At 40.4% G+C, this 27,884-nt stretch overlaps 1 protein-coding gene across 13 annotated transcripts; it reads left to right on the plus strand.

The window, feature by feature from the left end:
• The first annotated feature begins 88 nt into the window (after positions 1-88).
• Positions 89-27,834, plus strand: LOC114872810 (homeodomain-interacting protein kinase 2). Of its 13 annotated transcripts, XM_029180434.2 has the most exons (19): positions 92-2,180; positions 8,701-9,048; positions 10,733-11,080; positions 11,175-11,267; positions 11,340-11,558; positions 11,647-12,019; positions 12,104-12,321; positions 12,440-12,763; positions 12,883-13,062; positions 13,143-13,289; positions 13,357-13,521; positions 13,647-14,071; positions 14,400-14,489; positions 14,889-15,161; positions 15,334-15,499; positions 15,761-15,984; positions 16,565-16,885; positions 17,319-17,406; positions 17,879-17,967. In XM_029180434.2, exons 2-18 carry the CDS (start codon positions 8,704-8,706, stop codon positions 17,368-17,370), a joined length of 3,963 nt encoding a protein of 1,320 aa, XP_029036267.1. In that variant the 5' UTR covers positions 92-2,180; positions 8,701-8,703; the 3' UTR covers positions 17,371-17,406; positions 17,879-17,967. The 13 variants fall into 13 exon arrangements, with proteins under 13 accessions (XP_046143276.1, XP_046143265.1, XP_046143283.1 ...); XM_046287320.1 differs by lacking the exon at positions 17,319-17,406 and having other exon boundaries at positions 89-2,180; positions 15,797-15,984; positions 16,565-16,852; positions 17,804-27,834; XM_046287309.1 differs by lacking the exon at positions 17,319-17,406 and having other exon boundaries at positions 90-2,180; positions 16,565-16,852; positions 17,804-27,834.
• The last annotated feature ends 50 nt before the right edge of the window (positions 27,835-27,884 follow it).

Consider the following 27,884-nt stretch of genomic DNA (forward strand, 5'->3'; position numbering starts at 1 on the left):
TGACAGATCGTAGATCGTTTAACAGTATTACGGTGGAAAAAGAACGGTTGTGTCTTTAAATGGCGATTGACTCGGAAAGATCCGGTTTCACTTGGCTCGCGTGCAAACGGATTATCTTTTAATCTACGAGTCGAAATTTTTCGCTCGTCACGTTATCGCCTACTTTCGCGACCGCTCGAACAAACGATCAGTCAAACCGTCGAGAGATCGATCAGAACGATCCCACGGGTTCGCACCTAACATCGTGTTAGTTTTGAGGGAATGGGCGCAGGCCCGGATACAGGGCGGATTGGGGGGGTCTATTTTTGTGATTTACAAAAAGACATCCACTGCGGTTATTAATACTCCGTCACTCCAACGAAGTAGTCATAAAGATATCGCCCTCTACGACACACAGTTGGATCCTCGAGCCGTGTCCTTCGATCGGACGTGCGCTAAATCGTTTCTATGGTACACATAAGTACGCACCGTAACCATCGCTTTTACGAGACTTCAAAGTTCAATTACGATAAAGCGTCACTGATGTTGTTTCTTCGAGTTGTTCCGTTCAGACATTGTCGTGGAAAATGATTGAATGTATGTACCGCATGCAAAAAAGAAGACTCTCGACCTTTCATCGTTGCTTATGGCTCGATTAGATTAACAATTAATCGCAAAGCGCGTTTCTCTTTGTTGGTGATAGAACGTGGCACGGCCGACAAAATGGTTAGATCATTTGAAATTTTATTCGCTTCCGTGGTCTCGCTACGATGATTACAAATTGTTATTGCAACTACCCGTATATACCGTTCCCTCGAGTTTTTTCGTCAGAAATCGGCCTACCGTGGCGTACACCAGAACTAGAAGTCGATGGTGAAAACGAATGCGCGAAATATGTTGTTTCATTTCGATGTAGCTTACGCTGCAATATTAATAAATAACATTTGAACCTGTCGAAACATTTCTGCGCAAGCGTCACGAACGATATTAATGATGTTCATGAAGGAAAACAAAAATTTTGTAAATCATTTGTAATGCCGAAAGAGCATTAGCGACTCGCGTCATTCGTCGACGTCAGCGCAATTTCTGCTCAAACGATGTGCAAACATGTTCGTCGAAACGATAAACAAGTTTTTGAAAATCGAAACAAGAAAAGATCGGTGGTGAAAGTTCAATGAGTATGATCGAACAAAAGGGAGAAGATAGAAGAAAATTGTAACATTTTCACGTTGGAATATGTCCATATGTCTTGCAGATTTATACGAAGGAGGCCACGATGGTTTCTTAAGCGACGGCGACTGAGCGCATACGTCAGAGTATGGCACATGAGTCATTCGAGAGGAAACGGGGACGGGGCGCTTGATGCGCCCACGATATCGTCGTCCCTGCGCGGAAAGTGAGCGTAGAGCACCGAACCGTACCGGAGATGGCCGAAGTTACCCCATCGTGCGGCAGTCGAGCCCGAGCGATCCCCCGATCGCGGTCGTGCGTGCTGGAACGACAGGTACGGCCAGTCAGTAGTGGATTAGCGACAACGGGAGCAGCAGCGACGGTGGCGTAACGTTAACAACGAAACGAAAGAAGATGTATGACCGTTCGAGTCGTCGTTAGACATCGTCGAACGGTTAAATAACGTTGCATTCAGCCAGTCCGGAAATCCGTCGTGAAACAAAAAGTGTACCAAGACGCTGGCTGCTCCACGGAATATGTACGTGACGAAGGTGGGCGAGGGCCGTGCGAAAAAGTGGCGAAAACTGTGAGAGAGGTACAGTGCCTCCACATCGGTGGCAGTGGCGGTGTTGGTAGTAGTGGTGTTGGTGGTGTGGTGGTCGTGGCGGTGGTGGTGGTGGAGGCGGTGTGGCGTTGCTGGTGCTACTTCGGTGTGTATGCGCGTGTGTATTGGTTGGACACGCACTTCGGCGGGGCCGTGGTTCTCGCTCTCTCTCTTCTGTTCCGTCTCGTTCCCTCCTTCTCTCTTGCCCCTCTATTCAAGAGCGACTTTCCTCTTTGTCGCTCCTACGGAGGCCATCGTACCGAAAGCGACCGAGCCAGGCCAGGCACTACGCAAGATGGCTGTGTGTCGCTAACGAGAGGCCGACAAACCAGACGGGGAAAAGACAACCCGGGAATAAACGGAACATGCTGCTACGTGATCGTCGGGCCCGTCCCTGAAGAGAGAGACACTGGCCAAGAAACGAGAGGTACGTTTTCCTTTTTCCAATTTTAATTTTACACCGTCGTCTCATTTCATTTCGTTTCGTTTCGTTCGTTTGCTCTTTCCAACAGACACACGTACACCGATTCCATCCCCATCGCTGGCATCAGAAAAACGACGCCTTCTAGAATTTTTATTTCCAACTTATGCGGTTGACAGGTTGCCGGAGATACAACGCTCGCGTGTCATACGCGTTCCTGTCTCGTTTCAACGATCCGTCGACTATCATCTCGCGTACTCGTACATACACGAACGAAACGTACAATTCGTATAGGGACAACGTAAACAACTTAAAATTTACGTCATACGAGTAACATTATTCGATTGTGCAACCGTGTGTTTGCTTATTCCCTGAAAGCTTCTGATGGGGGACGCACGATCTACATTAGCAATTTATCTACATTAGCGATTTGACAGTTCAACTCTTCTCTCCGCACAACACTTTTTAGCGTCTTGTCGTTAGATAAGTTTAAGATCGCGAAACAGAGCACCGAATCGAGAACATCTGTTGCGAGAAGAGTCGAAACGATGAACATAACCTCCAAATGTAGATTGCGTTTTTACTGCGTCGACCACGTCCCTCGTCGATTTACGACGGGTGTGTGCGTGCGTGCGCGTTCAAATTCGATAAACAACTTTGATCGTATACGAATTTCTCGAATCGTAATCATCGTTACGAATTACTTCACGCTGTCCCCGAAAAGCATTGCATTTTCAAAGTTCGTTGTAACGCCAACGTGAACAAACTTCTCCCGACGGAGTGGAAAAGTTTCTGCGTTCCAAGACCCGACGCTGGAGATGAAACATCTGTCGACCAAGTAACGGCGTCAACGTACGTTGGAAATCGCGTTGTATGTAGAACCGTCTCCGTGTCCCGATTTTCTGCCTGTCACGATGTTTTACGTCGATCGTTGTACGTATTGATGATTTCTGTGGAAGAGACCCCGTCGATTTCGTGTGACGTTTAATACACGTATAAGTTAGCATGGAAACTTTCCATTCGACGTGTTGTATATGTATACATTCTGATCATTTACAAACGCGCGCTCGTTTGCATTTTTTCACAACACAAGCGATATTTTTCCGTTCCATCCCATCGAAACAGATTGTACCTCGGAAACGAAGCTATCGTGTCACAATAAACGTGACGTTATCTGTAAAATTGGAGTTGTTTCTTTAGTTTGAATTGGAAAATCCAACGGCTAGGGATTAAAAGTAGGGATTCTCTAAAATTGTAGGAAAAATCCTGACCGATTGAACGCAGCGAGGCAAAGCGATTTGAAGGTGGGAAAAAAAAATAATCGCCAAAACGAATCTTTTTCTCGTGGAAGTCTGATTGAAAATCCAATTAGTTTCATCCGTTCCCTCACCCTTCCGCAGCTCACGATTCATCTGCAGATCGATCGTTGCTCTATATTTTCCCCGTTTGATTATCGTTTTCTAATTATCGGCCGGCGTCTGTCAGTTGGAGAAACGCGGAATGATCGGATGCGACGGCCGCGATCGGGAAACATTTTTATCTCGTTTCGTTTAGCTTAGATTACCTGAAACGTGGCCTTTCGAATGGCCTTTTGCTCGTAAAGCCTTCGGTTCATGACTCCGACACGTGCGGACTTTTTCAGAAGGACACGTCTCGTATACATATACGTTGCCGCATTTTTGAACGCCTTCATTTTTATCGCGCATGCGCGCGCGCCTTCTGCTTCGCCCACCAATGCGCGCTTTTGCTCCTTTTTTTATTTCTTTTTCTCCATCTAATAATGAATTTTCTTTGACGTTGGAAATTATTTAGCCTTTTAGTCTGGTTCATTTATACCGTACGGTAAATTATCGATGGACTTAATTTATATTAAAAGAACCAACCGTTTACTGTATCTTTATTATAGAAGATTGTATAATCTTTTAATTTTTCTTTATTACTGGAACTTTACCCTGTAATTATTATTTACAACAGTATTTGTCAGAAGTTGGCGCCTAGCAAATTGATTGTACGATTAGATGATATTCTAAAAATGATCTCCGATAAGTTTTCGTGATAAGTTTATACAGTAGGGAACCGAAGAAATTCCCGTTCGCATTGTAATTTATATTTCGCGATGACCATGAACGAATTGCGTTCTTCAGCAAATTTTTCTGCCCTCTGGCATTCCGTTTAACACGTGTTCAATCAGTGATGCAATCTATGTATCATTCGGCAATCGGTTTAATTAGCGACGCACCGTGTGCGTCTTGGACAATTTCATTTAACCGCCAACGCATCCCACAAGCCTTTGTGCGCTATTCGATTTAACCGTCGGTGCACCATAAGCCTTTGTGCGCTATTCAATTTAACCGTCGATGCACCATATGCCTTTGTGCACTGTTCAATTTGACCGAGGACGCACCATGTGTGTCCGAGACTAATCGATTTAACGGGTGACGCACCGTGTGTGTCCCCTTAAGATCAGATACGAACAAAATGAGTAGTCTACCTGTGATAATAATTAGGAAGGAAAATTTACTCTTAAGAATCATTTTATAATGGCTCGAGAAAGAGAGAGAGTACTCTCAGACGACGTTCTCCGCGAGAATATTTTTGTTTTCCGGTGAAAGCTGGTCCGAAGCTTTTCCTTTTACCGTTCAAACATTAGTTCGCCGTTCATTCGGTGAATCCTATCGTTGTCTTTTTAGTACGATCATTTCAACTTGACCTCGTAAATCGAATGCTTTTATAAATACACCATCCATAACTGGGAAGTTAGTAGAACACGAATACCGATCCATAAAACGTGCGTTATGTTGTTTGATCAATAAAAATACCGTCGAATCTTGATACAATGTTTCTCGAAACGAACAACACGAATGAGATGGAGAATCTTCAGCTAGGATGCGCTCGGAGGAGATAACGATAACGGGAGCATCCAAATCGTTTATCATTCGCGTAGAATCCGTCTTTTTTAGTTCTTCGATCTTTATCGATCGTTGTCTGGTGAGAAAGCGGTAGAACTTGGAATAAGTTACCCGACTGTTCGATGTAGATACCCTGGCTATGAATCTGCAGTTTCCGGCCGTACAGTTTTGAAACTGGCATCGCCAGCAGTGAAATTCAAAGAGCAACACAATGTGTCGGCCTTCGCGCAGGGAAACGTTCTTCTGGGCAAACAGTAGGCTCGATTTATACGCGTAAACACCGGTTAGAATCGCTTTTGAAACGTAGATTTTGTTCGGTCCCGAAAAAGAAGGAGGCGAAGCATGGTACAGAAAAGATTGATGTACAATATGGAAAGTTCCGTGGTCGAGGTTAACGTTATCTGTCGTTCTTAGCTGTATCGTCGAAGAAAACATGGAATTTTACAAGGGAACCAAGGCTCGGTTGAACGTATAATTTATTTATTGTGTAATCTTAACAATCGAACCCGTCCGTTGGTTTCTGTTGTACCGTGTAAAAAGCAACGTACGTTTGTTGCAAGAACAAATTGTCTCTTACATAATATCGAACAAACGTTTTGTTCCACCCCCGCCTCTTGTCGTTCATTTGCTCGAGATCTCGGATTTGTGTTAAAATTATAATTAGATACGACGAAACGATATCTGGTATCGGTAATTCGGCATTCAACTTGGAACGGGTTACGTTCGTACATTCGTGAAAAGAAAGGAAAGTAACTCATCGGTGGAAAATAGCTTAGGGGAGATTCGTAGTAACGCGTTGCGAAATATTGCGACAACGGAAATTACGCGTCGCAGAGGAATCGATTCGTTTAGAAGAGATCGATCGGGGAGTTTAGGGTAAGATTGTTACGCAAACAACTTATTTTGAAAAACAAAAATCACCGTCGAATCAAACGTGCCTGATTAAGACTCGATTCACCGGTAATCAAGCGTATCATTTTCTTGAAATTAGAGGAAATGTGCGTCAATAGAATTTGCGTCGATTCTATTCAAACTGAAAGACTGATATAATAACGTGTGCCACACGTGTCGTTTCGAGGTTACTCTGAAAGTTTTTAGAATCGAAGCTTGTAAGAGAAATACCCTTGCAATTGAATAAAGAAAAAACAGCGTTCGATACTCAACCGCGGTTTTTACATTTCTCCATGATTCATCGGTGAACTTTTCCGCGAGTGCAAAAGGTTGGCTCGATTTTGGACTTACCCGTTTATCTGTCGGTCAGCTTGAGTCAGCATGCAAGCCGAACACGTGAACCGTTTCACGCGATCAGGAGCGTGCTCGCGATGAGGTCAGCCTCGAATCAGCTTGTAAGTTACGAGCTGGACGTGTATCAGTTAAAGGGTTGAAACCATTTCGAGTTTCTAATAATCAGTTTGTAGAAATCTGCGAGGAAAAAAATGAATACCGATGTTTTGGACTCGTCCGATTGGGGTTAATCGTGGGTACTTTTCAGCTAGCCTCGTTGTTTGCCTCTCGATCGAGACTCCCGTTATTGGTGGCTCCGAAACGATTATACGAGTCCGCTCGTAGATAACGCGAGAGATCAGCGCCGAACGTCACCGACCACGCAACTTTGCATTGCAAAGTTTGCCCGCGTGCGTTTCGAGTTTATCATCGTGGCGAGACGGCATACAACGCTCAGATTCCCCGTTACTGTTAACGATGGCATTTTCTTCTCTCTTTTATTTTTTATTATTATTATTCATTGCTGAACGTTACAGTAGCCAGTCGCATAGCGACACGATAATAAAGGTCGACCGGTTGCGAGTCAACTGAAACTCCTTCGATCCGCTCAAAACTATTATGTAAAGTTGCTCCTTTTATTACGACGTACGTATCTCGAATGACTTTTCGCTCGTTTTTCGTCAATACGATATCGATTGCTGTGATAATTCTTCGAATTATAGAGTTCAGAGGTCTATTTTGTATAGTGGAGCTTTTATTATTAGATTCTTCCGGCACCGAAGAGTATGTCCACATCGTGTTCTAAGAAAAAATTGTGAAAAAGGGTTAATTATCGCGCTAGTTTATCGGAACTCTCTCTCTCTCTCTCACCGGTTGTCGAGGCTGTAACATATAAACGTAACTGTACAGCACGGTACCGTAGATCGTTCATAATACGGAGCAACACTATTTCTGACAAACAGCACTATAATTAGAGCACGTCGTGTATGCGGATGGACAAAGATAGTCGTACGAGAGAAACAAGAACGAGTACCGATACAGGGAAAGATCCGTGGATGAAATCGAATCAGAATTATCGAAAGTTTTCAGAGAAACAAAAAAAAAAAAAAAAGGATCACACGGGGTCGATCAGTCTCAGAATTTATTCTTAACACCGATAGACAGTAAACTTTACGCCGATTACGCGTGTGCAGTTTTTTTTTTTTTTTTTTTATGAGATCGATAACACGTTATCTTATCAAAAGTTAAATTTCGTAAATTGCAACTTTACACTGTACAAAGATTAACTCAGACCGACTTTCATACGCTATACGTGCGAACTATAATTTCCAACATTTTTTATTGGAGGGTTAATAATCGAGTATACTGATTTCCACGTGGACGTTAAAAATTTATTCCATTCAAGTTGAAATAATTCAAATTAGCTACACTGGTCTATGGTGGATTAATTTTCAATTCGCGAACGTGCTAAGTTGGATTTCATCCAATAAACAGTGTCAGAAACTTTTCAAACTTGGTCCCTCCGATTCCGTTTCGAGTCAGTTTGAAGACGAACCGAAAAATCTTTGCCCTGTTGCAGCTAAGTTGGATGAGACACTGTCATCACGGGGAAACCTGATATTCGGTCGGTAGATGCCTTTTGAGAGCCGCTGGCCCGAATCACCGTGGAACCATACAAAGCCACATGTACGCGAAAGAGACACTAAAATATTCATAGTCGTGTGTCGTCGCTGTTAGGTGTGCTTTCGTGCTTTTTATATGTCTGCGATAACCAAGCAGCACGGATTCTCTTGGGTTCTCCTGCTTCGCCTAAATCAGAATGACAACAGGCAAACGGAGTCCTCTCCCTCTTCTTTGGGTGGGATACACCCTGCTGCTCCGTATCCAAGGATAAAGGAAAAAAAAGAAATCATTCACGAATGTACAACCGCGAGTTCTCATTCGCCATCCTCTCCTGGTTAATTTTAGTTCGCTTCTATTTTTCCGTTGTTTATTACAAGCTCGAAGCGTATCGGTATTGCCACTTAAGCCTCGGTTAGGCACGACTCACTTGTACACAACATTTTGGCACAATGTCGCGGACATTTTCAAACAATTTGAAAATTTTGTATAGGAACACGGAGATACAGTACGCGGAATGTTTTCATGCATTGTCAAGTGTCCAATCCGAATTTCTAAATCAGAACCGATTAGTTTCTGTGGGTGTGTAGCGAAATAATTCTTGTGGGAATTCGTCACCGTGGAACTGTTCATACTTTTCATTGTACATTCATCGGTTTTTGTGCGGCGCGCCCTGTACGTCTGATCCACAATGAATAGGTGAACGAACCGATTTGCTGCTGGTTCCAGCAACCGTTCCGCAAATTATCTGTATCCCTGTTTTGTGATTACAGGGAATGTGTGACATGTTCATCCAAACACAGCAGACGAGTAGCGTCAACGGCAGCAGCAGCAGCAGCAGCAGCAGCAGTAACAACACCGTTCACCATCACAGTAAGAAACGCAAGTTGGAGTACAACGTGAGTCAGCCGGTGATCCAGCACGCATTGGTCCAATCGACCGGCGACTACCAATTAGACAATACCGGTCTGCAACAACGGTACTCCGTGAACGGTGCTAATACCGCGTTTAGCTCGCTGCACAACAATAATGCGCTGCAGAAGAGTAGCCCGAACCAACAGACCCTGGTACGAGCCTCGACGATCAAGCTCTTAGACACGTACCAACGCTGTGGCCAGAAGGTTGGTGCCACTTCCTGCGATCACCTCTTACCGATAACGCGTGTTTTATTTTTCCTATGACCCCTACGCGACCATCGCGTCGAGGAAAGTCAACTCTTTTCCTCGTTTTCTAATGTTAACGCTTCAACCATCGAGATGGACGCTGGCGATAGGCAACACTGGCTCGTTTAACTCTTAACCAAATAGTTTATTTATGTAATGTAGACGAACAATCAGGGAATCTGTTGCGATACACGAGTATTAACGCGATATCGCGCGCTCCTAGTCGTCGGCGCTAAATATCTAATAGCGACATATCGCGTGTTTCATTGTCGACGCTAATGTCCGATCACGCGATATTTCGAATTCGCCATCGACACGTGTACTACCTTGAAACGGTTGTAAATGCAATGTACCCTCGTATAATGCGAGCAATTCTAAGCGTTAACGTTATTCCCTTTCGATAAAACTTTGAACTGTTGCTGCATATTTAAATAGCCGAGTGCTTCCCAATCTTCTTAACTCCTTATCGATGGATGATATTGTTCTGCGACAAATTCAATATTGTCGCTTATTACGGATGACGCAAATGTATGTCGAATAAGTATCGCGCACAAGAGATGATCGTTGTTCATGCTGGACGTCAATTTGTTTAATATCAATTATATTAAATTGTACCATACGAAATTGCCGTTGATGAACATTAAAAGCTTTCTAAACAAATGGTTCTAAAAAGGAAAGTTACGTTTCTGAGAAAGCCCATCGGTAAGGGCATTAAATCTTACAAATAGCTGCGAAAATCCAGAGGAGACTTTCTTTCACGTTTAACGTGTCTCAATAAATCTTCGAACGAATATCGTGCCTGAAAGTTTCGGGGCACATCGAGCACCCCAATCCCAGGGACTGTCTGTATCCTTCCAGGTGTCTCTCGTCCCCTTTGTGCCATTCGGCGACCGTTTCTTTGACGTTTCTTCGAGGGTACATCGAGTTTTACGATCGGTTAATAACGAACCCAGCCAATACTTACATTTCGAACGTGTTCTTATTTCGATTTCTATTTGGTTTTATTTAATACACGTAATACTCGGTCGTCGTTTCGTTGGATATCGATCATCAAAATTAGAACTATGGAAAAAAGTCGAAACGACTCCTCTCGTCTTTCATTTGCGAGCTCGTTTAATGAATCGAGTTTCCGTATTCCGAGAACTAATTACAAATTGAAGCAATTGGTTTGGTTGGTCGTGGAGCACATAGGATGAACAGGTCGTTCGCCAGGTGACTTTTCCGTATGGCGTAGTTGCGTATCGATTGCCCCCAAGGCTTCTATTTCATATTTCATGCCAGTTGTCGCGATGCACTTCCGCCAGCGTACCCTGATACTCGTGAAAAATCTTACCGCCAAGAATTCTCGTCGACACGAGGATCGATATACCGTGTTCGACTAATTTTCAGTAATGCGTATACTCCACTAACTTTTAGCAACGTAAGCACTCGTGTGTCCGACTAATTTTCAGCAACGTGTGCCCCCCCATAACGCACCCGTCTAGATCGTCCGAATTCAATGGATCCAAGGATTACGCGATGTTTGAAATCGCTTCCTGCCCGTGTGCTCGCTTACACGTCCCTTCCCACCAAAAGCTATAAAATCTACTCTACGATCTCTTAACGTCCAAAAATTTTTGTATAAGGTGTATTCCTCCTACAGAGAAAAACTTGGTCGAGGGAGGGTAATGGTGACGGCCTGGCAGTCCACTCCGCCAACGCGACGAACGCAGTGGGTAGTACTGTAGTGTCGCAGCACCATACTCAACAGCAACAGCAGCTGCAACAACAACAGCAGCAGCAACAACAACAACAGCAGCAACAACAACAGCAACATAAGCAAACAGGGATGACGGCGCATAGTAAACAAGTGACTAATGCTGCCAATGGAGGCGGTGGCAGCAACCCCCAGGGCGATGGAGATTACCAATTGGTCCAGCACGAAGTTTTGTACTCTATGACTAATCAGTACGAGGTCCTCGAGTTTTTGGGCAGAGGGACTTTTGGACAGGTATAAAATCATCCCCTTAGATTCCCCGATAAATCGTTACCATGGTCCTCTCTCTTACCTGAAACTCAATTGTCCTTCTTGGGTCTATCTGTAGGTCGTAAAATGCTGGAAGAAAGGAACCAACGAGATAGTAGCGATCAAAATTTTGAAGAACCATCCATCGTATGCGCGCCAAGGGCAGATTGAGGTAAGTCGTTGAAAAACTCCGACGATCCGTTTAAGAATTCTTCGTTCGAGTATAATGTTGTTTTTTAAATAGGTCTCCATCCTGTCTCGACTCAGTCAGGAAAACGCGGATGAGTTCAACTTTGTGCGCGCTTACGAGTGCTTCCAGCACAAATCCCACACCTGTTTAGTCTTTGAGATGCTAGAACAGAATCTGTATGATTTTCTGAAACAAAATAAATTTTCACCCCTTCCTCTGAAATACATCCGACCTATCCTTCAACAAGTCCTCACCGCTCTTTTGAAACTGAAGGTGAGTTTGCGTTTAATGTTACCCCTGCAAATACCGAGCTTCTGATTGCGATGATTCATGGAATTGAATTCATTTAATGTGTTTGCAGCAACTGGGGTTGATTCACGCGGATCTTAAGCCAGAAAACATCATGCTGGTGGATCCAGTACGTCAGCCTTATCGTGTCAAAGTTATCGATTTCGGGTCAGCCTCCCACGTATCTAAAGCTGTTTGCAACACGTACTTGCAATCGCGATATTATCGTGCACCTGAAATTATACTTGGACTTCCATATTGTGAAGCGATAGATATGTGGTCACTCGGCTGTGTGGTTGCAGAACTGTTTCTAGGATGGCCTCTATATCCTGGTAGTTCGGAATACGATCAGATTCGATACATAAGTCAGACTCAAGGCCTACCCACGGAACATATGTTAAATAATGCCAGCAAAACAACTAAATTCTTTTACAGAGACATGGATAGTAAGTAATCGCGACCTTGTCTGCCTTTCGCAGGTTAAATTTGCTTCCCGATATCGTTCTATAGCAACGTTTATCTACTTGTAGGTACATATCCGTTTTGGCGATTGAAAACACCTGAAGAGCACGAAGCCGAGACGGGAATCAAATCTAAGGAGGCGAGAAAGTATATTTTTAACTGTCTCGATGATATTGGTCAAGTGAATGTTCCGACTGATTTTGAGGGTGGTCAACTTTTGGCTGAGAAAGCTGATAGGAGAGAGTTCATTGACCTCTTAAAGAGGATGCTCACAATGGACCAGGTAGTAATATCTATTCGATGCTTTAATGACACAAGATACGATTCGAGGACAATGATCTCCGGTTCTAGATCCGGTGCAGAGAGGTATTTCTTTGTTCATCGCGTATCTTTATTACTTGTAGGAGCGCCGAATAACACCTGGGGAGGCTCTGAACCATGCCTTTGTTACGCTCGCCCATTTAGTCGATTATGCACACTGTAACAATGTTAAGGCTTCCGTCCAAATGATGGAGGTTTGTCGACGGGCAGGTGATTTCACTGCAAGCCCAGCGCATCACCAAGCTCCTCCAGCGCCTCAGCCACCTCCGCCGACCTCATTGGTAGCTAACTTTGTACCAACGACAAATGGCAGTGCTGTAACTTTCACCTTTAACAACCAGTTGACCAATCAAGTACAGCGTTTGGTCAGGGAACATCGCACTGCGCAAACAGGATATGACAATCTGGTTCGTTTAAATGAACATTCGAGTTTCTATCATTTTTTCGCTTTTTCTAATTTATTCTCGTTACGGATGCTCACGTACATGGAGTTTCTTCTTTATCACATTGTGTTCTTTTCTTTTAGTATCAAATATACAGTAACAGTAGTCGTCGCGCGACTCAGTACAGTAGCTCGTCTAGCGGATCGAACAGTGGACGAAGCGGAGTGCACGACTTTCCGCATCAATTGGTCCCTGGTCTGCTTTGTCATCCACCCAGTTATCAGACGATGCCAAGTCCTGCAAAACACGTAGTTGTTGCTCAAGTAAATGACACACAATAATTATCATTATGATTTGACGTATCCTCTTCACTTGTTTTTCATTTGTTTATTTATCCTAACAGCCACCACAAGCACAACAGGGTCCGCTACAGATTCAACCATCGATCATATCGCAGCAGGCTGTTGCTGCAGCAGCTGCAGCTGCTCAGCAACAGTACGCAGCGGTACCAGTGTCCATGGTTGAAACTGGACGTCAAATGTTATTAACGGTAAGTATCCTTATGCAAATCGGACATTCAAAAACGATCTGATATTAACGCTAACCTTGAACCATAGAACGCTGTACAAACCTCTTGGCCTGGTGGAAGTCGTCAAATGGCTGCCATCGTACCATCATGGCAGCAGTTGCCACCGCAACATGCAGCCATACAGCAGCCTCTGCTGAGCGACGCTGGAGATTGGGGGAGACCTCTTATTGTCGATAGTTCTGCTATTCTGCAGGTACGAGTAATCCAGTGCCTTATACACTATGCCGCTATACTTAACTTATAGATCTCCATCGTTTCGCATCATTTTCGCGTTTAAAACGAGCCGGTGTTTAACTAATTTCCCTCGTTTTGGGGAAGGATCAGCGGCCAGTATTCCCTGTCACGGAAGTCTACAACACTAGCGCCCTTGTTGAACATCCGTCTCAAAGTTGGGGCAAGCGTAGCGTGACGAAACATCATCAGCATCACGTAACGGTACCTCAACAGTCTCAGCACAGGCACGAGCATAAGAAGGAGACCCAACAATTGAGTCCTGTGAAGAAGAGGGTGAAGGAAAGTACACCACCTAGCAACATGAGACGGCATTCGCCTACGAATGGTCACTGGCAACAACCACCCATGCAACAGCATCACCATAGCAGCAAACACAGCAGCAGTCATAATGTGGAACACCATCAAGTTACATCCGGTCGGCAGCAAACCATCACGATCCACGACACTCCATCGCCAGCTGTTTCTGTTATCACGATTAGCGATAGCGAAGACGAAATACCCGGCAAATGGTAAGTTACTGTTTATTGATTCTTTGAATTTAGAACCATCAGAATGTAGTTAGCTGCAAATACTTCCCGCGGTCTTACAAAGACCATAAATGGCTTCAATTCAATTAGTGTTTTGTTGTTTATTTGCTTCGTGAAAAGAAAGTTAGCGTAGCTATGTGAACATACGAAAATACACGATTCGTTCAATGTTTCCAATCTTGTATCGTGTTGTATATACATACAGATTAGTTTCACAGACGATAAGTTTTTCGTTTATGTGGACTGTATTTATTAGTAATTTATTAGTAGAATAGAAAGTAGTGGAATCATGCATGAATATCATTGACAGCTGTGAAGATCGCCAGTGCGGAGCCTGTCAAAATTTGGCAACTCGCCTGTCTGGCGATGGACGTCCAGTCCGTGAGGAAGTCATTCGAAGGTACATTAATTGTAATGCAATAACACGTAATCACACAATAGTAAAAGATTAAATGGTTAACGATCACTAAAGAACATGGCATCTAACACAACGCTTGTAATAAAATAACATTTCTAAAAAAATTTCGATCACGTGTTTAACGCGTGTGTCGAATTTTCTCACACGTGAAGCAAACAATTTTACAGGACAAACTATTGTTCAGAAAATATGGGCAATTTAAAGCTTGGAGCGTCGATTTTTTTTGTCGACCATGAACTAACAACGCTTCTATCTACAGCCTCTAGCGTTTAATGCCATTTTTTTTTCATGCTGAATGTAATCTGTGTCATGAGTTCTATGGGAAAGATACCGATGCACTTTGTCTCCCCTATAATTGACCCTGTTTCTTCTTCATTTCAGTACGCAGTCAACGCCACGCGTGGTTCAGCCGATACAACAAACTCATTCGACCACTCAGCCTCATACCAACGGACACGTTACAACGCATAGCACGTCCCAAAGGGCACAACGGAAAAACATCATCAGTTGTGTAACTGTCGGTGACAGCGATGGCGAAGCTAGTCCAGGCCGAGCGCATACTCATTTGTACCAACATTTGCCGCAACATCCTCAGCATCAGCAAACCACGCAGTTAATTAAACATGAGCCCCAGCAACAACATCACGTCAGCAGGTAATTAAATTGGAATTTAGTAACACCTTAACGACTGGGTCAATTTATTTTTATGATGGATGTAAGATATTGATATCTGAACGATGTATTTTATACGTCATCCATAGCAGATGTTATAAGTATACAAGATTTGAGACATTGTGTGTGACGTCAATCTGTCTGTTTATTGCAGCAGTAGCTCTGGATATTCTTCTCAATCTCAAAAGAAACGGCTATTGGCAAAAGTACAATCTGAGTGCAATATGGTGAATGTTGCAACAAAACCAGAGCCCGGCGTCGAGTACCTTGCTCCACATCCGTGTCACGCGCCAGCCTGCAAAGAGCCACCGACCTATCAGGTTAAATTTTAATTCGAATATCAATTTATATTTCTTCTTTCGATTTTTTATTTTTTCTCTTCTGCTTTTATTTTGTTCTTTCCGGTACTTGACTTTTTTTAGAGAGAAAACATGTTTTGCCAATTTAAATGATTTTAATAGAGTACAAGATACAACTTTTGGGCGTATCGGTGAACAACGTTGACGATCTTACTCCCTGCATACGTTGCTTGTCCCCTGTTCCTTGTTTTAGTAATCATTCTTTTGGCAATGTTTTTCTAGGATGATGCCTATGACATGCATGACTACTTCTTGCAGTATGTGACCACGAGTAGCGCGCATCCGCACCTTCAAGAGCAGCATATCGTGTACACGACCGGCACGGACAAGCGGGTATCGTGGCCTGGAAAGAGAACCGAATACAAGCACGAATACGTTCAACCACCTGCTGCTCATTCGAGAGATCATCAAAAATGGGCGGTGGCTAATACTGTGCATCAGTATAGGTGAGCATATCACATGGCATGCCATGATTTTTATGAGCAACAGACACACATACGCGCGAAGCATGCAGTATCATTTCACTACATAGATTTAGAAAGAAAACTATTAGGGATACATGATAGAACGAATAGATATACGCGAGAATTATATGCACGTAGTTATCGAATGCATGTAAGTTTTCTCTTTGAACGAGATATGACCAAACCGATGACGAGATGTTCGTGCACGCTGTCGAGACGGTGGTGTATATCCGGGCAAGTAAACGCAGCATGAATTTCTATATTATTCTTAACCAATTGCGCTACTATGATATGTTTCAAGTAGCAAGAAATCAGTGAGTCAGGAGACAGTATAAATTTGACTCCCTTTGGATGTGTATGGCACAGATCATTTGATAGCGCAAATTGTCAATATCGAGTAAACGAGTACGAAAGGATCTCTTCTGATTGTCAGTAGAAACGAGAGATCCAGTTGTGATTCTGTCGGTTTGGTCTCTATCCTCTTAGAGAGACTTCTTACAGTAAGTAACAGACGCATGGGAATTGCATAACGAAGGGATGGATTTTGTTTTGGGTTTTGTAGGCAGAGCCAAGTGGTGGGTACGGCAGCCCATCCGGGTCATACCCACAGTCATCATGGGCATCCGGCCCACTTGAGTCCTGGGGGCGGTGGCGGGGGCAGAAGTCCTGCAGGGGGGCCTGTAATAGGAAGTGCCCAACATCTGGGACAACCCCTGTACCAGGAGTACGCCCATGTGCGTTCAAGAGCCCATGCCGTGCCACCCCCGGTGTACGTAACAGCCGCTCCTTCTCAGGCTCCCACTGCTATCCAGCAGCAACAAGTGCCCACCTATCAGGGATTCACACCCGGGTGGGTACCTAGACACCTAGTTGATGCATGCATGTGTGTACCATTTATTATATTTTCGTTCTAGCGATAGTTTATCATCGTAATGTTTGTTACCTGTGATCGTTGTTATACCGTAGACACGTTGCCAGTTATATTAGTGCGTTCCTCTGCAACTTTGTTTCTCACTAGTTTTGTCAATGGCATGTACAACGTTGTAGAACGTACGATATATTTTATTTTCCATCAGACGATCTATATATTTTTTTTTCTCTCTTCACGAGACGTAACGGTGTATCTAGTTCCTTCGTTGAATCGTTATCGGAACTTTTTCCAAAATGAAACGCGGTTGTATAGAATATACAACGGCGAGCAACGATGCCTTTACTTGGGGAAGAAAATTGTACAGGGTGTCCGCGTTAAGTCTGGACATACAACTTTTTATAACTGGTTTTTAAAATACTATCCTTACAAATTTACTGATTTACAGTGGAAGAGAACTCTTTGGAATATCGATGGTGCTGGTGGATATCCAGCTTTAGACATCACTGCACAAGGGTCTGCACCCTGAATGTCGAGTATGCACCCTTCATATCTCTTAAAATAACAAAATACAAAAAATCGTCTCCTTATTGCATCTTATATCCGTTAGAAAATAATACCCTATACAGTTCCCCTAGTCCAAGCTAAGGTATCGTTGCTCGCAGGTGTACCTTACGTTTGAACCATTGATTGATCATTGATCATTAATTGCTTGTTTAAACAATTGCACCAACGTTTCGTGAACGTAAATAAACGATTGTATTCAATGTAAAAAGAAGATATAACAAATAATTTATCAATTTTATTGTATGATAATATATATATATATATATTCTATATTGTTCCTTGTAAAATCGTATGCGTGTGGAACGAAGAAATAATCTTCTAAAACAAATGTTTCTCATTTTTCCTATTTTTTTTTTTTTTTTCTAGAGCTTTACGGAGACTTTCTAACGATCATCATCCCGTTTTTTACAGCTCGTCTCCATTAACGTTGTATGATTCTAGTCGAGCGTTGCCACCACCAGCTCATCACAGCTCGGCCAGACCGTTGCTGGCAAGTCATGCAGCGCACCCACTGCCTGCACATATGCAGCCAACAGCCGTATACGGATTGGCCCCTCTTTCGCCGGCCAAACATCAATATCAACCTTCTGGTTTGTGGTTCACCGAGTAAACAAAGAAAAAAAAAAAAGAAATTATTCCTTTGTCTGTCTGGTTTTTCAGAAGAAGCTCAAAATGCCGTGTACGAAGCTGCTAGATAGATGTGCTTCGACGCAATTAATTTTTCTGTTTTTTCCATTGTGTGCGGCCGACTTAACGCAAAGAAACGATCGAACGAAAAGGGAAAAATAGAGAACGAGAGGCTCTAAGGTTGGTTCAGTTGAGTTTCTTTTATCCGTGAACGAAGGGGACGATTTCGCGACGCTGTTTTATTATCAACTATGGAAAAAAATGAAAAGAAACACAGTGAAACGCTGATCGCCTATCACAAAATTGACACGACTGATAAAAAGGCTCGATCCGCGTGTGTATGTATTTGTATGATCGAGTTCTAGAAACAAGATAAAGAGTCGTTTATGTCGACTTAACTTCTCCGACAATCCGTCCTTAAGCTGTGCGATTGTCCCCTTCGAACTGCCTGTTCGCAGAGAATCTTTGTCTACAATTGTTTGATTTCGATGAAAGAAAAGGGTGAAACAAAAAAGCACATGGGAATACTAGTGAAGCGAAATCAGTTCTCTCTGTTTTCGTTTCGTTCGATCATGCGAATCGTGTGCCAGGTAACGGGAGCACAGAACCGAAAGTTAAGAGAAAGATAAAAGGAGAACGACGCGGAGAAAGTTTGACCGTGTTTTTTTCGTCGTCTCTCCTTTAGCCGAGAACGAGAAATTGCTTCGATGAATTTGTAATTTGTATTATTTGTTTGTCCAAATGTTGTTTCGTGATATACACGGTCGACGTTAAACGATTTTATTCGATTTAGACGGGGCGCATATTATGTCGATAATATAATACGCGACGACGGTATTATGCATTATTATTATTATATATATATATACACACATACGCTCGACGTTTTGTGCATAAAGCTTTTGGAATGGAGAATAATATCGCGCCAAAAAAGAATTTTTACGATAATACACACGCGCGTGTTACGCAAAATGAATCATACGATTTCGTCGTGACGACGACGTTTGTATCAACATTATGCGGGGTTTAAGCGGATGAAACAAACCACATCGATGCGTGTCGATGATTCGACAAAACTGTTTTGTACTTTGGTGTGCAACAGTTGTGTTGATGAATTGCAAAGAAATTTTTTCTTTTTCGAGCTTCAACGTAACGGGAATAAGTTTGCATTTCTTTTTTGTAAATGATATGTATCCGATACGTATCGTGCACGCGCTGTTATTGAATAGCTCGTCAACAAAGTTATCCGTGACTCGGTAGAATTCACGATAAATGTTTCCCTTTGCTCGTTGAATCTCGATCGATTGAAGATTTTTGTTTTCGAGCGTGTAACGACGCTTTTTAATGAATTTCAAGAGCGTTCTCTTTTACGAAACGGACCATCCCTGATGGTGATTCTCGTTACGTGTTAAAACGTGGGAGTTGATTGTTTTACATACACACACGTACACAGTTTTGAAATTTGACATTGATGAAGTTTTGAAAAATTGTTTTCCGAGTTTTATCGGTAATGGGGTTCGTTTCGTGTTGTCTTAAGCATGCTTGTGGTGGTGTATCTGAGACACCGATCTTTTTTTTGAAGTTTCAGATTTCGAAATCGATGTCTATTTTGATTGGAACGTGTGTATCAAGCGAATTTGATCGCACGATTGATTCTCGTTATTGACAAAAGCTGTGCCTACTCGCAGCAGCCTCAACACTATTTATTTTTATTAAGTGATTCTTATTGTCGTCAACGTAATTACTATTATTATTATTACTATCACTATTATTACTATTATTATTATGATTATTGCAACTAGGCATCACTGATTTTAAGATAATTTTATTAGATAGTTCGCGGGTTTTTCGTAGATACCACGTTCTTTGATTAGAATTCGTTGCAAGTAGGATTTCATCGTCTCATTTAATTCGTTTCAGTGTTTTGCATTTCATCGAGGGTTGTAGAGTTCAAGAATGTACTTTGTTCATGTACATTGCACAAATGTCTGGTTCATATAATTAGCATGATTAATAGGAAGGAGGGTAGGAGTTAGAGAAATTTGTTGAGATTCAGTCTCGAACAGAGCCTTCGTTGCAAATGTTCTAATGTCGAATTGCACACACACATATACTTTCTGGTGCGAAGTTCATTTTTTTGTTTTTCAGTAATTTCCTTTGAGTTTATTCTCGTCGAATCATGTTCTTCCTTCGCGCACTTTGTCCACATCGGTGTAAAAAAGAAAGCAGTTTCCATTGTCTTGTAATTCTTCGAACTGCATTCGATTGTAGATGTGCATGAACGTCGATTTTGTACATAATCATCCGGGGATATTTATCTTCCTATTACCTTTTTCGATGTTCGACAACTCTGAGGGTGGATTGCACGCGCCATTCTTCGACTCGCAACACTTTGAAAAATGGAAAAAAAAAAAGGATCGAAAGGTTTTTCTCCCGCGTGCTGACGTGTGTATCTCGTGGATTTTTTAAATGGAATGACGCTTAGGCATTGTTTTGCTAATTATTTTATATACATAGCTGTATGATAAATGTACGGGATATCAGCCGTGGTATATTGATTAGAGTGATCCATGTCCAGAGTTTAATTAGAAGTATTTTACACGTAGAACGAGAGAGTGTGATTGAAGAAGAGAGAATGAATGAGTGCATGCGTGGTGTGTATAGAATAATCAAGTGAGTTTTTAGATACGTTATTATAATCACAAAGAAACATCTTTTTAAAAAGTACGACGGTGCTGTTAATTCATTAATTTCAGATAATACAAAAGTTTGACAGATCGAACAAGGGGCACTTGTTAACACCTTAGCTACTGTTAACACTTCATTGTCGTTTTGCTTCTTTTAGCATTATTAGTACATTTACCCCTATAGATGCCTTTGTCGACTTTTCGGTTTGCCCCTCCCACTGTACAGTTCCCTTTAATTAAAAGAAGCCATTTTTACACATAGATGTACATTTCCCTCAAATACCTACAGATCCTATCGCTTTAACTTTAAAAATACAGAAACAACGATAGGCTTCCAGTTGCTAAGGTGTTAAAAAAAGAAATCAAAATAATTTCTTTTCTTGTTGCATCCACCAAAAGGCTCCCTTCTCTCTTTTAATCGTACCAAATTGAAACAGACCGTCTATTAAAACTGAAATTGGCCTCGGTACCATTCATTTGCACGATACAAAAGAGAAACGTTTAACCAAGTCGATGTGCCTGTTTAACAATTAATCATATTACACTCACACTTTGTATTTACTGCAAACGAGAGAAAGAAATAGGACCGCCTCTTTGATACACGTATTAACAATGATTGCAGTAAAGTATAAAAAAAAAAAAATTGAAATTACAATCAACGTAAGTGTTGCGTGTTAATATCAACCATACACGTTTACGAATTATATTAACACAAGCACGTTTGCGCGCCTATACATGTATATATATACGTATACGTATGCTTCCATGTAAGCCATGTAGAAGTTTAATCGCGTAGAGGAAAACATTACCCTACCATGTTTCCTCGTAAGTCGTGAGATAAAAAAATAAGTCATATCCTTAGATTTCGCGTTTCAATTAAAGGGACAAACCGTTGATTCGCGTGTAATGTATTATAAAAACATTAGTTATCATTTTTTCTGTTAGAATTCATACATGATGCACAAAACAACACACTTATAGATTGTACGTATACACGCGACTATCATACGCATATTATAGTCATATCATGCTTCATTTTCGCATCTGTATTGTTCGTTTGCGTGGTTAGATGGGCGTTGAGAAAAATGAAAAAGATTTCAGTCAGGTTCGTCGGGGTTTTTCATCCAAAGAGCTGGTTTTGACTGACGATATTGTAACATTTATTTTTTCTTTGTTTGTAACGTTAGCGCATTAAGACTGTAATAATTGTCGAATCGTGTTCGAATTAACCGCTGATATATATATATAAATGTATGCATGTGTATGTATATTATTGTAGATGTATATTGTTATTTTAATTAGATTCACCTTGTTATCGATGTACGCGAGTAAAAGCAAAAAACACAAAGTATTTGGGTGTAGATTTTTTGTTCAGCTGGTCGCTTAGATCCGGGTTACTCTCTTAATTCTTAGAATATCGTGATCGATGTCATTACTACTAATATTAAAAAAAAGCTTCTTTACTGATTTATTATATAGAAAAATGTATACTATTACGCACGCGGTCCTTCGTTAGGTTTTCTTTTTTTTAGTTCTTGGGTAGAATCGTCAGTCAGTACAAGCTCACAGTCATATATACATATATATTTAACTAACTCCTCAGTCGTTATTATTTTAAAGGGGGATAAAAATGAAAAGAAAAAAAAATTCAACACCTTTCGCTTTGTACCAGTAAAGCACCATCACCGCGTAATAGAATGAGTATACAACAGTGGAAGTAGGCGAGGAAAATTTTAGTAGAGAAAGATAAGCGGTACCGTAATCGTAACGATGATGGTTCTAGTTGTGATATTTTATTAATTACATAGTGTCGATATTCGTACGAATTTTCCTTGGTCAGGCTTTCTCGTAAGAGCCCACTATTTCGAATTTTCACGTGAACAGATTTTGAAAAATCAATTATACGTTCTCGTGCGATTGTCATTTCCGATTGAAGCGATACTATGTTACCTTAGCTGCTCTTCATCCGTTTGTAAAAATCTTTCGTCCGAAACGTCGCGATAATCATAAATCATCACTTTCATATACCATTAAAGGATTGAAGAATAAACCAGAAAATTGGTTTAACACGTTAATTGAGCCGCGAGTGTAACAGTTTACCTCTTCCTTTCGGGTGACACGACACACATGTACACACTCGAAGCTATAGATATATACAATTATTTTAATCGTTTTTAAATTTGTACATACGTTTCTTAATCGCATCAGGGCTAGGATAAAGGGTTTGGGGGGGTATTTGAGCGGAGTGATTTCTTAGTGTCTAGGTGTAGTGCCTAAAATGTTAATGAGATTGTGTCCAATAGTAAATTTTATTTAGCGTGGAATCTCTAAACGATCGATCCTATGATAGTATTCGTAAACAGAAAGGAAGCATTATCTTAATTAAAATTTTTTGATAATTTCTTGAATGAAACAATCGATCATGATTGCGATGAAAGAGTGAACAAATTATGAAGGATGTATTTGTAAGTTGATGCTTTATTTCTTTTACGAATACTTGAAATAAAGAATGAAAATGTTGAACACAGTTGTTCGCGTTGAAATGGCCAGAAATGAAAAAGAAAAATGAACAGGAGAGAAAGAAAAGGAATCAATGGGACATCCACGAATAGGATTACGTTTCTTCGTGGATTTAGAATTTAATGTTCATCGCGTTGTATGAATAGTTCATATGAAATTATATTATATATATATTATATATATATATATACATTATATCACTGTAACAAACAAAATAACTGACTTTTTTGCGAGGAAATAGATAGCGGTAGTTATAATAAATATATATATATATATAGGAGAGAATAACATATTTTTGGAGTTACTACTAGAGGATTGATATCGTAATTGTGCTCTGTGAGTTCTTAAAAAAAACACGTCTGTCTTCTTACGTTACTGGTATTTAAATCGTCGGAGGATTGTTCGTAGAAATCGGACCGCATTTACATCGATTTATAAAAAGGAATCGATACTACAATAATTATCCTAAACTTATAGAATTTTGCTCACAAGTTCGTACACGTAGAATCGTAATTTAACCCTCGAATGACGGTGACCCTGCCTCGTGAAATTAACAAATTTTCAAACAAAATAATATAAAATTTAGAAAATAGTGCATTGTTCTAGGTTTATTCTAAATTGTAAGCTCCCTGTTTTGCCATTCAGGGGTTAACACTTTAATTTTGAAATCTACCACTTCATAAATTCTTCGTTCATATGAAAATCATCTAATTAGTATTCTGTTGTTTTGTTTTTTCTTGCTGTTACGAGTAAATGATGTCCGATTAGGAAAGCAAGAGTGACCGAATAGATCACGTGAATAATTAACAAAGAAAAGAAGAAAAAAAAAATGGAAAAAAGAAAGAAAAATTAGGGCTAGAATCGACGATTCACCTATCTGACTGTTCTTCGATGTTCTTAAATGTTCACTATTATACTATGGTAATATGTCGCAGAATAATAATTAACGGTAGTACTTGTATTATAAAAAAGTTTGTCGATCTTTATGCATAATGCTAATCTTAAGAATTTAATCGTAGCTTCGAAAGAGGACAACCAACTTGTGTAAAATAGGAAAAAAAGATAACACACATCACTGCTTAGACGTTGTTAATTATAGTTATCGTTAACGATTTTTCTCGTCTTTATTGGGTGAAGGAATTTTTTAGATGAATAATTAGATACGGCTTGACATTAGCTGGAAAATAGTCTTCGCTGTGGAATGAAAGTAGAAAATTTCGTGTTTCTCGATGTTCGTACGATTTATGAAACATTTCTTTTTTTTCCGATTCTGATTCTTTAAGTTTCTTCTCATCCTTCACATTCAGACTCGATCGATCCTTTCGTAGAAACTTTCGAAATAGCAAAAGTTTTTCTACCAGCTCGTTTTTTCATCGTCTTTGAAAAATTTAATACGATTTAGAGAATTTTAAGATATCCTTTTGGATACCGATTAACACGTTCGCTGTGAATCGAGGGTCGCGGACAGAAAAATCATATTAACTCTTTATCGGATTTCCAAATTTAATTCCTAAGATCATTATTTACCAAATGTACTTCGAATAAACTTTTAAATAATTATACCACCATACTTAGGGGGTTGTTTCGATCCTCGTGATTCAAAGAAAGGATTCACAGTGAACGTGTTAAATAGAAACATAGAGAAAAAAAGTGGGACACGTAGAGAAAACAATAGGTCTATTTAAAACTGTTCTAGTAATTTAGAATTTTCTACGATCATATCGGATAAGCCGGAAACTTGCTGTCGCAGATTTCAAGTCTATTCGCTCTAATGGCTAACATTGTATATTTATATACCGTATATTGAATGTTCGTCTTTTGTGTATTTTAATTGTACTATGATAGTAGTAACGTCATTTATACTATTATTAATAATCGTTAACCATCGTTGTGATTAACACGATACACTGGTTTATTAATTAACGAAAAATTTTGCATATAGCATGTACAGATTCGTTTCAATCTTCCACAAAGGTGTTTTTCTTCTTTTTTTCTCTTTTCGTTGATCGAAAAAATGGTCTTGGTTCGAAAGAAGGATGGCTGGTTCTAAAAATCTTTCGAAATAATAATCGTGAATGATTATCAATCAGAATCTCCTTTTCTTCTTCTAAATTCCCTCTATATTTTCTTAGCGTGTTTCTGCGAAGAATTTTCATCAAGCATTGCCTTATCGCGATTGTTACATTACCATCGATATATATATATATGTATACATATATATATATATATATATGTATATAATATAGTTACACGTAACACACGACACACGTACATACACGTTGAGAAGATAAGTCGTTCGTGCCGTCGATTAACATTAATGTTTGCCAAAACTTCTTTATCCTATATTCGTATGGATGTAACAGCTGTATAAATGTGTAAATTATCATTGCCACGTGCATTCGAATTTAACCACGAATTTCCTTTCGTATTCTCGTTAAATTAAAATCAACATATCGATTCGATAATTAAGAATTTATTTCAATTCACTTGGATATTTTGATCTGTATAATATTTAAAGGTATCTTTATGAATTAAACGATGATACGTATTTTGAATAATTGCAATAAGAGCAATATTTTCACTGTGTCGATCAAGCTCTTAAATTGGTATCTTATAACAGTCAGCATGTTCAATTCGATGCTACTCATTGGCAATGTAACAAAATTAATTTGTTTATTTATAAATTTGTGTCTACAATGCGAATGCAGCGTGGATCCTTCGTATACATCCAGCAACATGGTAACCCCAATAAATGAATCGCCCATCGAAGGCGAGCAAAAAACGAAGTGTCTAAACGGCGGTATTTAGCGTATAAATAAAACAGAAAAAAACGAAGAAGAGTGTTTCTTTTCGTTTGTTTTAAGCTTTTGCGGGAAGTCTGTCGGTCTCAAAGTATTAAAACTCTCAGGCTGCGCCCGATGGCGCCTGTCGAGGGGTCGTCAGATGAAAAATGGTGTTCAATCGATATCCGTAAACGCGATTTAATTATTAATTTGAATGAATCGTAGACGAGGCGCGAGCTTGCGGTTTGATTTAAGAAAATCTACAATAAAGGAATAATCGTAGAAGCATTTGCCAATAACCATTTTATTTAGCGGTAGAGCGTGCCTTATATCACTGATCCATACTGGATCCTTTATCTAAATTTTCATTCTAACTAATCGTACTTCAAGTTTTGTATCCGGTTATCTGGTTGAACGCCACATCTCTCTCTATTTCTCTCTATACATATTATATATATACATACCGTGTAATTAAAAAAAAAGAAAAGAAACAAGAAAAGGGAGAAAGAAATTGAAAATATTCATTGCTTGCGCGTGCGACGAATTATTTCAGAGGTCGACCAGAGTACAAAGCGTAGGTTTAGTTTGGTCTCGGAAATAGTTTGCGCACGAATATACATACTAATTCTACTATGAAATGTCGAAGTGTCGTCGTCGAACGTTAGAGAACCGATCGTTAATTAGCGTTAAAATAGCGAGAACAAAGACACTGCGTTACGATCACGATCGTCGTCGATCAAGCATAATTAGTCGCATCGGTTTCGCTTCTTTTGTACGTACGACAATAAAAAAAAAAGCACTTTAATGAAAAGAATCAGCAGATAAATCAAAAGTACTTAGGCTTTAAATCGTGCACTGAACGTAAAGTGCGATTCAGTCCGATCGGTTCGCTCTTCCAACACGTGGACGAGCCCCGATATCCGCAAAATACAATCGATTCCAAAACTTGTTGTGCTTGATCGATGCAATCGATGATACGTATCGACGTAACACTATCTTTTAGACAACCAAAAACTAATATCACAGCGGCGTAGCTCGTTACTATTTCAAAAACGATTCCTTCTAATTGAATATGCCGTTCGAAGGTTGACATTTTTATTTGTTAATGATTTGTTACCGAAATCTAATTGTAAAAGCGAAAAACAATTGATGATTTCTTCTTGATTTTGATAGTAGCGAGCTCCGCGTTTCTTCGACAGAGCAGGTGTCTTAATTAATTCGGTGACGACTTACTTAAACGAACGTTTCTCAATTTTTAAGTCGCGCACCGGCATACAGGTGCACATATTATATCCTGGGGGCAAGAAGTCTATTTGATATTTATATTTTAATATACACGGGCCGATTATATATATATATGTATATATATATAATTAGCGTATATGTAATTATTGAATATTAATCGATAGCCTCGGTGGGCTGCTCGTCCAGCAACGAGATCGAATGATCTTGATCAGAATGTGAAAGATGGACGAGCAGATTACCGAGTCAAGAACCACGATTTTCTGTATATTACTGTAGTATAATAATCAAACACTAAAGACTAATGCTTAAGGTGATCGATCGTGGAGCTTCGATGCTCTTCGATACCGCGTATGTGTATTCGAGAATATTGCTATGCGAGCTGGAAAGATTGAAAAATGAGAAAAAAAGAAAGATGTGAATTAAATGATTAAGAAAGAAAGGTACACGTTAGAGCGGTACAGGCATCACTGTGTTTTAAATGGTTAATAAATACAGATGTGTCCGTGTTTTCGCTCGGACACCTTTTTTGAACAGAGTTCGCTGTGTTACGGTTGTGTTATAATTTTTTTATTTTTCATATTTTCT

This window comes from Osmia bicornis, chromosome 1 (assembly GCF_907164935.1).
Source record: "Osmia bicornis bicornis chromosome 1, iOsmBic2.1, whole genome shotgun sequence".
In the NCBI taxonomy this organism is placed as follows: domain Eukaryota; kingdom Metazoa; phylum Arthropoda; class Insecta; order Hymenoptera; family Megachilidae; genus Osmia; species Osmia bicornis.

What these genes read in the sequence shown, in the direction of transcription:
- LOC114872810 (XM_046287309.1), top strand. Translation starts at nt 8,704, where the DNA reads ATGTGTGACATGTTCATCCAAACACAGCAGACGAGTAGCGTCAACGGC. An exon ending in GCAGAGGGACTTTTGGACAG is followed by an intron (nt 11,081 to 11,174) that starts GTATAAAATCAT and finishes GTCTATCTGTAG; the next exon opens with GTCGTAAAATGCTGGAAGAA. An exon ending in GACGAAATACCCGGCAAATG is followed by an intron (nt 14,072 to 14,399) that starts GTAAGTTACTGT and finishes TATCATTGACAG; the next exon opens with CTGTGAAGATCGCCAGTGCG.